Below are 12914 nucleotides of genomic sequence, written 5' to 3' on the forward strand. Positions count from 1 at the left end.
TGGCCAGTTTTAAAATTGACAACGCAATGTTTAACTGTTGCATATGAAGGGTCACTGTCACACAAAGTTTGTGACATTTCAACATGGATCTGCTTCGCACCTTTCCCTTGAAGAAACAGGAAATTGATTATGGTCCTATGCTCTTACACGTTGAACTTTTCTGGAGGTGCTGCCATGTTCACTTTGGACCTGAAAAAGACAGTTAAAATCATAGGTAGTTGATTTTTGCACCATTGAATATAGACAAGTTGGCCAGATACCCTGCAATTTACAACTTGCTAGCTCAATTTTTCTGGGTAAGACTCAATACTAATCAGCACCCCCTTGTAATCCTCCGCATTGTACAAAAAGGCTATTTGATCCTGTTTTCTCTGATCCTCCCATTCTTCTACTGTCCCCAATCCATCTGCCACAGTACAGAGCAGCAGTGGCAAGTCTGCACATGCTCTGTTTGGTGTGTATTGCTAAAGAGTTTTTTTTTTTGTGGGGGGGGGGGTGCATGTGATTGGCTCAGTGCCAGTCAATGCTGTCCGGACACATGGGCTCTTGTTAACTTTTACTGTTCCTGCACTGTGTGATAGTTTTATAGAAGATTCAATAAAGGATTGAGGTAGTGCAGCAAAATTCTGGATTTTTTCCTTTGCCTTGCATCTACAGATGAGCTGTGCAAGCACCCTCCTGAGAAGTCTGCAGCAGGTATTTTCCTGATTACCCACCTAGAGCGGCTTTGCCTTTTCTTGTCATAAGTCTCAACGCTGCTATATACTGCTGATGAGAAAAGGTATTTAGCAGTTTATATTTACTAAAATAATTGCATTTCCATGTTCTGTGTACTGTGGAAGACCGGATATAGTGAATGCAGGTTCCTGGGTTTAGTAACACTTTAATAGCTGGTTCACACCATAGAAATGCATTCCAGATTCGTTCCTGCACGCATGTTTTTGACACGTTTTTGGCATGTTCCGGTGCGTTCTTGATGCTTTCCGGTTCATTTTTCTCTTCTTTTTTTCTTCAATTGAAATAGGGATATGTGCATTCCTGTGCGTTTTTTATGCTTTCCGGTTAAAATTTCCCTCTCTTTTACTTCAATTTAAATAGGGATATGTGCATTCCAGTGCATTTTTGGTGCATTCCAGTGCATTCTGGTGCATTTTTGAGTTCCAGTACAGTTCTGTGCAGGAAAAATGCAGCTTTTTTTTCTGCAACTGGAACACACTGGAAATGCAAGCACTGATGTGAACTATGACAACCATATAACCTACTTTCTGTGCATTTTGGATGCAGACAAAAAAGCACACTGAAACGCATGCAGTGTGAACTGGCCCTAAGGCTGCTTAGAGCCATGTGCTTAGGCCAGGATGTAATGTACAGGGTGAACCATGGAACTGAACTGACTTTTGAGTTCACACCAGGCAAAATAGGATACTAGTTGCAATAATAGATCTTCCTGAAAGTGGTTTTGGTTGCTTTTAGCAAGGTAGGAATAACAGAAATCACTATATCCTTTAAGACTGGAGTTTCAAAAGCCATGTCATTAAAATCTGAGAAGCAGGTTGGAATAGCGGACCATGAGACAGCAGATTTGGTCTGCTGGGAAGGGCAAGGGGCTGTCTCTTAGAAGTCTGAATATGTCTGTGTACCAGGTTCTTCTGGGCCAGTTTGGTGCAATTAGAATTCCCTCTTTCCTCTCTTGCTTTATTTTGTGGAGTAGGCGAGGCTGAATTCACACAGGAGGGAAGGCATAAATTAGTTTGAATTGAGACCAGTGGATTATTAGGGCATCCAAGGCTAGGGCTGGAGAATCCCTGGTTCTGGTGACAAACAGAAGTAGCTTTTTGTTGAATCTAATCAGCCAAGATAAGGAAATTCTTGCTGGGCTGGAGAGGAGCATGGATAATTTGCGGTAAAGAGCCTATTTTTTCCAGGCTAACAAAATGTTTTGTTAGAAAGTTCTTTAATGGAATTGGGAAAAAGATACAATGCAAAAGGAAAAACTGTCCTTGGGCAGTTTTTGCCTGATTCGAAAGAAGAAAGTGTTGACGTAGTTGAGGTTTAAACTCTATTTTTTACCTCTTTGAAACCACAGGTCTGGGATGTATCTGGCTCAGAGAGAAGAAAACTGAAACAAGCATTCCCCCAATATTAAGATTGAAAGCACCCCTTTATTATAAAGAGGACTTTGGGGAAATCTTGGTGGTCTTTATGGGCCAGGCCTTGTGCCCGAAAGGAAGAGCTGAACTTTGGATTTGAAGTAGAAGTTTGGTTAGAGTGGATAGGTACTCTGTGTTTAGAAGAGCTAAGGGCTCCTATTTTATAGTAATGGTAAGAGATACAAGGCTTTTCATGATTGCATACAAACAATGGACGCATGGACTGCATATAAAATCCAGGCTTCACCCATCACTGTAGGCATAGTTCAAATGGACTGACTTTTGAGTTCACACTTAATCAGGGACTAGCTTCCATGAGGATGGAACTTAGCCCTGAACCTGTATAGCACCCTGTGGCTGACTCAACGTGCCAAGTACCAAGGTGAGGGCCCGTGTAGGATGAAGTGCCAAATCAACATTACAGATCGTCCCCATAGGTTGCATTGATCCAGGCATGCTGCTTCTGTGTAGGCATTAGAAGACAGGTGTTGATTGAAAAATAAGAAACTGGTGAAGTTGATTTTTCCAGGAAAGAGAAGGGGTCCATCAGACACTAGCAAAAAAACTGAGGACTCATGAAGTGTAACAGAGGTCATAGAGAAGGCGCCTGGGAGGGATGTCCTCAAAAGCTTGCTAATGTCCAATCTCTTGAATGCACGTGCCAATAACTCATAGTGTATTACTGTTGCCTGTGTCCTGTACTGTACAATTAAAATAAGACTTTATTTTTCAAGGTTTTTTTTCATGAATGAAAGAAACAATAAAATTTTTTAAAAACTTTAAATAATAATGGTTAGAAAAATAAAAAAAAAGGGAAGACATTAATTAAAGCTGATTAGGGTGAAACATGGTAGATTTTGTTTATTTTTATTTGTCAGGTTGCTTAACTGCTTCCTGTCCACCCTATAGCAGAAGTACATATATATATGTGTGATTTTGCAGTTCTGGGTAGGGGGCTCACATGAGGTACGCACGCGCCCTACCCAGCCGTCATTCACAGCCTCGGCTGTCAATCACCAGGTCACCAGCGCCCGGTGATTGCCGAGCATCTCCAACGGGGGGGGGGAGAACTGTTTGTAAACATTACAGTTCTCTTCCATGTCAGCTCCTTCACACTGCTTTGCATGGCTGTGCATAGAACATCTCTGTATCTCATATCTGAACAGTGTTTATAAAGAAAATTGAAGAACCCTTTTACTCCCCATAAAGGTAGAATTATTTATTTTGTTTATTTCAGGTACTTATACAGCTTTGTCAATTTACGTAGCGCTTTACATATATATATATTGCACATTCACATCAGTCCCTAACCCTCAAGAGGCATACAATCTAAGGTCCCTAACTTACATTCATACATACACATACTAGAGCCAATTTAGACAGGATCCAAGTAACCTACAAGCATGTTTTTTGGAGTGTGGGAGAAATCCAGTGTACCCGGAGGAAACCCATGCAGGCACAGGGAGAACATGCAAGCTCCAGGAAGCTGCTGCTGTGGTTGAGATTTGAACCAATGACTCTAGTTCTGCCTGGCGGAAGTGCTAACCATTTAGTCAAATATGGGATTTTATATGTGCAGCAGAGAAATCACACAAACAAAATCAATTTTTATTACAAAAACAATAGACAACTTGTTAAAAAGAATGATCTTATGTATATAACAAATGAGTGGTATTTGACATCTAGGCTTGACGCGATTGACAAAAAGCTCACTTCCTCAGGATCCACTTCAGTTATAGTTACAGTAAATCAATTGTTCTCTATACACAGTCCTCTAACAGAAAATGTCCATGTATTAAAATGAGACCATACAGCAATCCAAATCAAGAAAAAACCCTCAAGTGCCTTAAAATTTAGCCAATCTTTACTAGCTGAATTCCACATCTGACATTTATGCCCATGCATCAAATGTATGTGAGAGTCCCCTATATATGCCCAAGCATGCTGTTAGGGTTGCTTGCTATTTTCAATTGCACAGACATAGCTTTAGTCTTCATACAAAGATGGTGCCTAATCGTTAGCGTTTAAAAAGATTGTTTTGTTGGTTTTTTTAACAGTAGCTGCTGTAATAGCTTCTGTACTTACAAAGCAATGCATGGCTGTCATTTTTACAGCAAGGAATCGCTGAGAAATGGAGGGGGAATAGGCAGCAGGGCAAAAGGCCAAGGCATGCTACTAGGGCAATTGACAAAGGGGTAGTGATGACCCTCCAGTACTGCGGTATGGGGACCTCAAAGCAGAGAGGGGACTCCCAACTTTCGCTCTGCAACAATTTAAAAAAAATTACCCTTGCCCCATTTTTCATGATGAAAAAAGGCTCTGGACAGCATCTGGAAATGGAAGAGTTAAAAAAAAATTTCCAAACGCACAAGCATTTGGTGTTTGAAACGCTGATAAAATCTACTCCTGAACGCAAGTTTGGTGCGTTCAAAAAAACAACTGTAAACTCAACTGCCTGTAAACGACTGCAAACGAAGATGTGTACATGGACACATAGGAAAACATTAGGGAGAGTTCAGGGGCTGCTGAAAAAAATGCAGAAAAGCTCCTAAACGTGAGTTTATCAGCTGCAGTGTACATGGAGCCTTATAGTACATAACAGTCTCTGCTTCTGGTTTGGAAGATATACAGCAGCTCCTGTGTGTGTGAGATCATGTGGCTCAGTTCTTCCCTCTCTCCATTTCCTACTTCAGGGGTTTCTGACCCAGCTAGCAGGGACAAGAAGTGCGTGTATACCAAACTAACACTACACAAGTGCAGTATATGCTAAAGCACCACACACACATTTGGGGTCTACTTATAAAGCACCACACACACATTTGGGGTCTACTTATAAAGCACCACACACATATTTGGGGTCTACTTATAAAGCACCACACACACATTTGGGGTCTACTTATAAAGCACCACACACATATTTGGGGTCTACTTATAAAGCACCACACACACACATTTGGGGTCTACTTATAAAACACCACACACACATTTCTGGTCTATTTATTAATGTTTTCATACAAGATTCGCACAACCAATTTTCACGCAGGGTTTGTGCACTTTCCATTGCAATCCATGTTTTAAAATGTGTTAATTTTGGATAAATTTGTGTAAATCTTGAGTGAAAAAACAGTTATAAATAGACCCCTTTAAGTATTTCTCACATCACCCATTCTCTTTAATTGTTTCCCTGTTGCTCCCCCTCAATCTTTCCATCAGTTTGTCAAGAAACAAATGACTGATACAGTGAATTTTTACTGATATAGTAAACTGAAAATTGGATTTGCTCACATTACTTTAGTTGTTCAGCATCTGCATAAATACTTGCACAAATATGAAAAGATACATATTTTCAACTGTCATTCACAAATATATTCTTTAGGGATTGTAATTATAGCATACAAGGTAATCACTGCAGGATATCAGAATCTTCTGGGAACTGCTTTATGATATATAAGAAGCACAGTCATATGATTTTAATGAAGATGATGAGAGATCATTATGCAGGTACTGTATGTGTTACTATGGATGTATGCACGTAAGAAAGCAAACCTTCCAGATAAAAAAAAAATCAAACCACAGTGTTGTAGAGCAGCATGGACTGGAGTATTGCTGCTAGTTTACTTTTCTATTACTTTTGATTATGAAAAGTAAGTAAAAGTGAAAGTAGTAAATGTCTTTAAATGGTTTTCATTCAAAGCAAAAGAAAAAACACTTTTGGCAATATTCAAAAAACATTTTTTATTAAGAAGTGGTTCGAAATGTAGATCCCACAAAAACGTTGTTTTGTAGAATATTTTAGGTACAAGAGGATTGGATTTTTATCCTTTAAAAAGTTCAGTTTTCCCCTTACTTTGCAATGTTTTATCTCCCTGCACATCTTGAAGACTGCAAGAACATTCTGTGATTGTGTGCATTCTGAGGACTATAGTAGGATGTGCAAATGCATTGCAGTGTTGTGCCACTAAGGAGTGTGCAGGGCAGGGTGACAATGCTGCATCTGAGCTCAGTAAGCATGTCCACCCTAGAAAAGGAAGTGCATATGTATACACCTTCCTAGTATTAGTATTATTTTATTTTAATCTTTTTATTGAACTGTTTAACATATTAAGGACATACACACAGCAACAAAAAAAAAAACACAAACAAAGGTTCACATGTGTCCTACCCTCGCAGGGGTGAAGGTGAATTATACATCCAGAAATTAAAAACAAAAGGCTGCATCCAAAGATTCTCCGAAACACTCACATGGCTATCACCACCAACCAATAAATGTGTGGATATAAAGTTTCCCATCCTAGTGTACATTATGGCATATATTATGTCCCCAAGACCAGATAGAATACAAAAAACATCATAAAATACAATATTACTCAGGGCATTGTCATGTCAGAGGCAGTGGAGGGTTCGGCCAGCCATTTGGACCACACTCTATCATATTTCTTAGGGCATCCCCTGTGCATGTAAGTATCCTTATAAAGTGGTAAATGAACATGAATTATCCACTTATACAGCAGAACAGATGGAGGAGCAGGTTTTTTTCAATTTCAATTTCAAAAGGCAAGTTCCAAATATCATCCCAGTCATCATCATCTAATTGCGGAACATCCCTTGACCACCTCTCCCGCAGGCTGCCCAGAGCGGGTAGGGAAACCGTAAACAGGTGTGAGTACAGATGGGAAGTAGGCTTCACCGAGCAATCAGATAACAAAACCTCTTCCAGGGCCGATTGAGTGAGTCAAAGGGTAGGAGGAGGGAATTGAGCACAGAAGGCATGGAAAAGCTGTAAATATCGGAATAAATAGGATGCAGGAACATTATAGGTAAAAGAGAGCGTAGACAAAGGGGAAAGGACAGAACCAGTGACAACTTGTGAAATTTTTTTGATATGAAATTTAGTCCAGGCGTGTGGCTCAGGTAACAGGAAGAAATGGGGCAAGGTAGGATTAAGCCATAGTGGGGCATTCAGAAAAACAGCTAGTTTGGGATAGCGTTCACAGGTCAAACCCGCTTCCTAGTATTATTTATTGAAAGCAGGACATAAAAAAAGAATTACACTTTTTTACAGGAACATGTGCAACAACGTACATGGTTTAGGTATGCTTTAATTGTAGTAACTCATATGAACAAATCAGGATCTATCTTGCACTGATCTAAGAAGTTACTTTACTTAAAAAAAAATATATTTATTGAGTAAGACAAACTATGTAAACGATAGATAGATAGATAGATAGATAGATAGATAGATAGATAGATAGATAGATAGATAGATAGATAGATCAAATTGGTTCTAAAGCAGGGGTGCCCAACCTCTTAAAGAGCAAGGGCCACTTAAGTGATTTGGTATCCAGTCCTGGGCCACAATGAAATGAAATGGTTCAGAATTAAATTTTTTTTTATATTAAGTAGCATAATGAACATTTTCCTCCTGCAGCTGCTGAATGCTGGTGGGGGAGATAGAAGGAGAAGACGGCTTTCAGCAGTTGCAGGAGGAAAATGGAGAGGATCGATTCCTGTATATGCCACCCCCACCACCCCTCCTGTTCAAGTGGAAAACAGAATGTGACAGGGAGGTTGCATGGGCCCCTGGAACATGAAGCAGGGTTGATATTGTGACCCCATGCTACACCAGTGGTTTGGGGGAGAAGGTGTGTGGTAAAAACGCAAATGTAAACAAGCCCTTACTGATTTGAGCCCTTATAAGGCTGCAGTTTACTCGCACTGTGAAAGCGCACCAAACCTGCAAGATATAATAGAAGTGTGCTTCCTTGGTCTGAGCTCAAGGGCCACATCAGAGGGATCCAAAGACCACATGTGGCCCATGGGGCCACAAGTTGAGCACCCCTATTCTAAAGGCTGAAGTTTTTTATCTTCATGTGTTTTATGCATGAAGGTAAAAAACCTTCAGTGTGCAGCTCTCCCTCAGCCTACCTAATACTTACCTGAGCCTGATCTTGATCTTGATCCAGCAATGTGCATAAAAGCAACAGTTCTCCCAGGTCTCTCCCTCCTCATTGGCTGCCGCTGCTGTCAATCACAACTAGTGAGGAGGGAGCAGGGGCACTGCTGAGCTGGGGAGTGAACAAGGTGGTTTGGGAGCGAACATGCACGAGTGCGGGGTGGCAGCAGCGTTGGTGCGGTACCTGAGAAGGGGAGGATCAGCGATGCTCTGTGAAAAACTATTGCACAGAGCAGGTAAGTATGACATGTTTATTATTTTTACATATTCTGAATCTTTAGTATCACTTTAAATTATGGATTTAGAACAATAGGCAACCTTGTAATTAACAGAGTGTTGGTTTACATATATTTCAGAGAAAGAAGAGAGAAATACATTTTTCTCATGAAAAAGGAAGCATCAAATGGATATGTGGAATAACACAAAACCTTCTTACTTTGTCTTGTTAGGACTAACTAATGACCCTACCCTTCAGATCTTCCTGTTTGCATTATTTTTACTGCTCTATATCATGACTCTTCTGGCTAATATTGGCATCATGGCAGCCATCAAAGCAGATTCTCGACTACATACACCCATGTACTTTTTCATAAATAACCTTTCTTTCTTAGATCTTTGTTATTCCACTGTAATTACACCAAAGACTTTAGCAACATTATTGTCAGTTACCAAGTCCATTACTTTCTTGGAGTGTGTCATGCAGATGTATTTCTTTGGTGCTTCTGTTAGTCTTGAGTGTTTCTTGCTAGGGATAATGGCATATGACCGCTATATTGCTATTTGTAACCCTCTATTGTACATGATGGTTATGAACAAGATGTTTACCAGACAGCTCATAGGATTTGCCTACCTTGGAGGGTATCTCAATGCAACAATTCATACTTCTTGTACTTTTCATCTGCCATTCTGCAGAAGTAACATAATAGACCATTTTTATTGTGATGTCCCCCCTCTTTTAAAGCTGTCCTGTGTAGATACTACTATGAATGAACTTTTGATGTTCATCTTTGGAGGGCTTGCTGAATTTAGTTCGCTCACAACAATTGTGGTATCCTATAGTTATATTATTTCTGCTATAATGCATATCCAATCCCATCAGGGCAGGAAGAAAGCATTTTCAACTTGTACATCTCACCTAATGACAGTTAGTTTGTTCTATAGTACCATTGTCTTCATGTACATGCGACCATCCACTAGTTACTTTATGAGCCAGGATAGAGTGGCTTCAGTATTTTACACCATGATCATTCCTATGCTAAATCCACTGATCTATAGTTTACGAAACAAGGAGGTTGCAAGATCATTGATGAAAATTAGAGAAAAACATATAGCAAAGATATTATAAAATATAATAAAAAAAGTAGCTAACAAAGTTCTACAGATGTTACCAAAAAAACCAGTGAACAAAACAGATCATTTTAGATGTTTTCTTCTTTTAAAACCATAATAGACTTTATATTAATTAATGCACCTGTCCTCTTACAGCTGTAAACACAAAGTTTCAACGGTTTTAGTAAAATTTTGAAATATGAAGTTTAAGGCTAAATTCTTCCTGTATTTAGGGAAGGGTGAATCTGCCCAGGTTTAATTCATGGGGGAGGGGGATGGTGGTTTGTGGAATCCAGTTTGAAATTTGCTAGAAATGAATCCCACTGAGGTTTATGGCCATTTTCAAAGCTATTGAGCAAGCTATTGTCAAAAAAGAGCAAGAGGAGCTGCATGCCACTATGGGGAACATTTACCAAAGCCAAAAAAAATATTAAAAAATACAGATGGAAGAGGAACGTTTTCATGCAACTTCAAAGGAAAAAGAACACCATTCCTTTTACATTGCATGTTTGAAAATTGTCTTTAAACTGTATGTTAAGCTATAAGGAACAGTGTGATTTTCACAGACAGCATCTGGCATCACATATTTTGAGTTTGTAACTGATTTTTAAATTTTTATATCGAGCTTAGCTTAAATACAACAGCACCCCAATCTGATTAATTTCAATTAGAAAAAAAGTATTTTTAAGGTAGTTTTGGCTGTGGTACCTAGGTTTTTTTTTTTATCAAGGTGTAATAGGCATGAATTGACCGATGGAAGTACCATCCAAAACAGATCTAAAAGCTATGAGAAAATATGATCTGAAAAACATACAGGTAAAGCCCTCAACTTCATACAAATTGAACACAACAATTGGTTAGTATAGTTTTTGAGTTTCTTTTCTCACACTGCATTGTCTTATAATTTAATAAAAGACTTAATTCTTTGTAATCATAATGTAGTGCCTGATACTGGAACTTAGGTCAGCAGGCTTAGAAAGGTGAAATAAGAATTAGTTGCTATATGGTGCTGTACTCTGTTCTATTCCACTAAATTACTGTGGATTGCAGTATGGAGAGTTAAATATTTTTTTAGGACTATTGTTTTGTGTTAACAACTGTAGTTGCTGGTTAACTGCTTGTCCCACTCCCCATCTATTTCTCGCATTTTATTCAGTTTTATTTGGACAGGTTTCATTTTTATATTTCACATTTATCCATATTTTTTCTGCTAGGTTAAACAATATTGGGTAATGCCATCGTTACTAGCTCCTGCCCCCTCTCCTAGCCTATTTTGATGATAAAGCACTGTAAATGTGCCAGACAATTTTTCTACACAGCTTCACCTCAGATGTGGAACTCAATTGTTTTTACTACTGTCTATCAGACAAGGGCATAGATAAGGGGGATATGGAGATCCAACCCTCCTCCATTCACAGAGTGTCCATAGCTGAAGAAGGCTATAGAAGGATCAGGATTCCAGATCTTATCTGGAACTCTGTGTAAACACTACTAGAGCTGCTTAGGTCCTTCTGTTCTGCAGAGGGTGCCATCACTCTGAGACTTCTGCTGGATGGTGCCTCTAATACAGCAGGAAAAAGTTGGAAGGGAGAGTCTGGGCACAGTGTTGGAGTGCAGCCTGAGATGTAAGCACCACCAGGCAGGTGATCTAGGGTTTAGAGAAAAGAGCTGCATATAGGGCTGAGTAATAGGGCTGGTGCTTAGGGTTGTTGGCTGAGGCTGTGCATAGGGCTGATCAATAAAGTTGTGCATAAGGACTGTGCATTGAGCTAGTGTATGGGGCTGTGCATAGGGCTAGTGCATAGGCCTGTGTATAAGGCTGAACAATAGGGCTATTGCATAATTGAGATAATTTATGAGATGGAGAAAGAGAAATCACCTGAACAGATTCCAGGGCAGCATCCCAGACATCTCCAGCAAACTCTCCAATATCCCGGGACCACTGCACCCTACTTCGGAGACTAGCTTGATCCTGTACTGTGGACAACAGCTGGGAGTATACCCGAGAAATCATGCCCTTCTTATGGGTTGCCTGAGTGACATCCTTAAGAAAAACTGAGTATGTCAATGTGAGATTAGAGAGCGAAGACTGAGCCTGTATCGCAAGGCGTAGCTGAAGATATCAATAAAAATGCTTATGTGTAAATGTAAATTCCATTTGCAGTTGTGAAAAGGATTTTAGGATTACCCCCCAAATACAGCTGAGATATAAATTTCAGGCCTCCATCCTTCCAATTGTGAAAACCGTCCAGTTTAGCCAGTTCTATATATTGCGGATTGTTCCACAAGGGAGTACATGAAAGAAAGCCAGTAATATGAAAGGATGCTTTTACTATACTCCAGACTCACCTCAAGAAGTCCACGGTTGGAGCCATGGATGGAAGGACCGGTAGAGCCATCTCAAGATGAGAAAGAACCAAAATGGTGGGATCCGGAAGGGAAATCAAACTTATAATGGAATCAGTATTATCAGGCCATCCAGTTGCTGCAATTGGGCTGACAGAAAATAAAATCTAGGCTCAGGAACTGCCAGCCCCCCCCCCCCCCCAATCGACTCCTTGCCATATTGCAACATGGACAATTTTATCCTAGCCACCTGTTTTTTCCAAATAAGACTCCTAAACTGGGTCTCTATGCGAAGAAACCATTTCTTAGGAATGTAGACACTATTTGGATGTGTTGTGCACAGACAGGGAGCGGGAGATCTACAGGATCTATGGGCATCAACACTGATTTATGCCAATTAATTTTAAAGCCGGAAAATCTACTAAAACGTTCAATAAGGGACATAACAGCATCTAAGGATGTGGAAGTATCGCCCAAATATAACAGTGTGTCATCCGCATAAAGGGATATCTTTTCCGAAAGAACATCCCTTGTAAAACCGATGATGTACGGAGACTGTCGCACCAAAATCGCCAAAGGTTCTAACGCCAAAGCGAACAAAAGGGGCAAGAGAGAGCAGCCCTGCCTTGTCCCTCTCTGCAACCTGAAGGAATCTGACAAATCCCCGTTAACCTGGATTTGGGCACTAGGGGCCGCATAGAGAAGAAGCACCAATTAATGAACTTGGAACCAAAGCTGAATCTAGACAATATTCCAAAGATAATCCAAAGATAAAATTGCCTTCCCCCCAGGATTGTCCACTGGAATTTGCAAATTCAAAAAAAGTCTGCAAATATTATTAGCCGTTGCTCTAGAAGGAATAAACCCCGACTGATCTTTATGTACAATATTACCAATAATTATCCGCACCAGTCTAGTAGCTAGAACGCAGTCCAACAATTTAGCGTCCGTATTCAAAAGGGAAATAGGTCGGTAGGAATCAGGTTTGAAGCGATCTTTCCAGGCTTCAATAGTACTATAATAACAGCTTAATTCATGGAGGGGGCAAAGCATTTCCATCCATGACGGCATTCGTCGCATTGAGCAATGCCGGGAGGAGTTGTACACCGTATCTATTATAAATTTCAAATGGCAAT

At 40.0% G+C, this 12914-nt stretch overlaps 1 protein-coding gene and 1 long non-coding RNA gene across 2 annotated transcripts in view; both read left to right on the top strand.

Annotated features, from left to right (window-relative positions):
• The window catches only part of LOC149447795 (uncharacterized), a 72002-nt gene that overhangs the window by 34759 nt on the left and 24329 nt on the right, over nt 1-12914 (top strand). The gene's annotated exons all lie outside the window — the stretch shown is intronic.
• On the top strand, nt 8507-9636 carry LOC149447796 (olfactory receptor 5AP2-like). Its single transcript, XM_089652025.1, has one exon. The coding sequence runs from the start codon at nt 8507-8509 to the stop codon at nt 9446-9448; it is 942 nt and encodes a 313-aa protein (XP_089508151.1). The 3' UTR covers nt 9449-9636.

Source organism: Staurois parvus, unplaced genomic scaffold (genome assembly GCF_062004578.1).
Source record: "Staurois parvus isolate SC_StPar_1 unplaced genomic scaffold, SC_StPar_1.0 ptg000669l, whole genome shotgun sequence".
Lineage (NCBI taxonomy): Eukaryota > Metazoa > Chordata > Amphibia > Anura > Ranidae > Staurois > Staurois parvus.

Excerpts from the sequence above, each read along its gene's own strand:
- LOC149447796 (XM_089652025.1), top strand. The coding sequence starts at position 8,507 with ATGGATATGTGGAATAACACAAAACCTTCTTACTTTGTCTTGTTAGGA.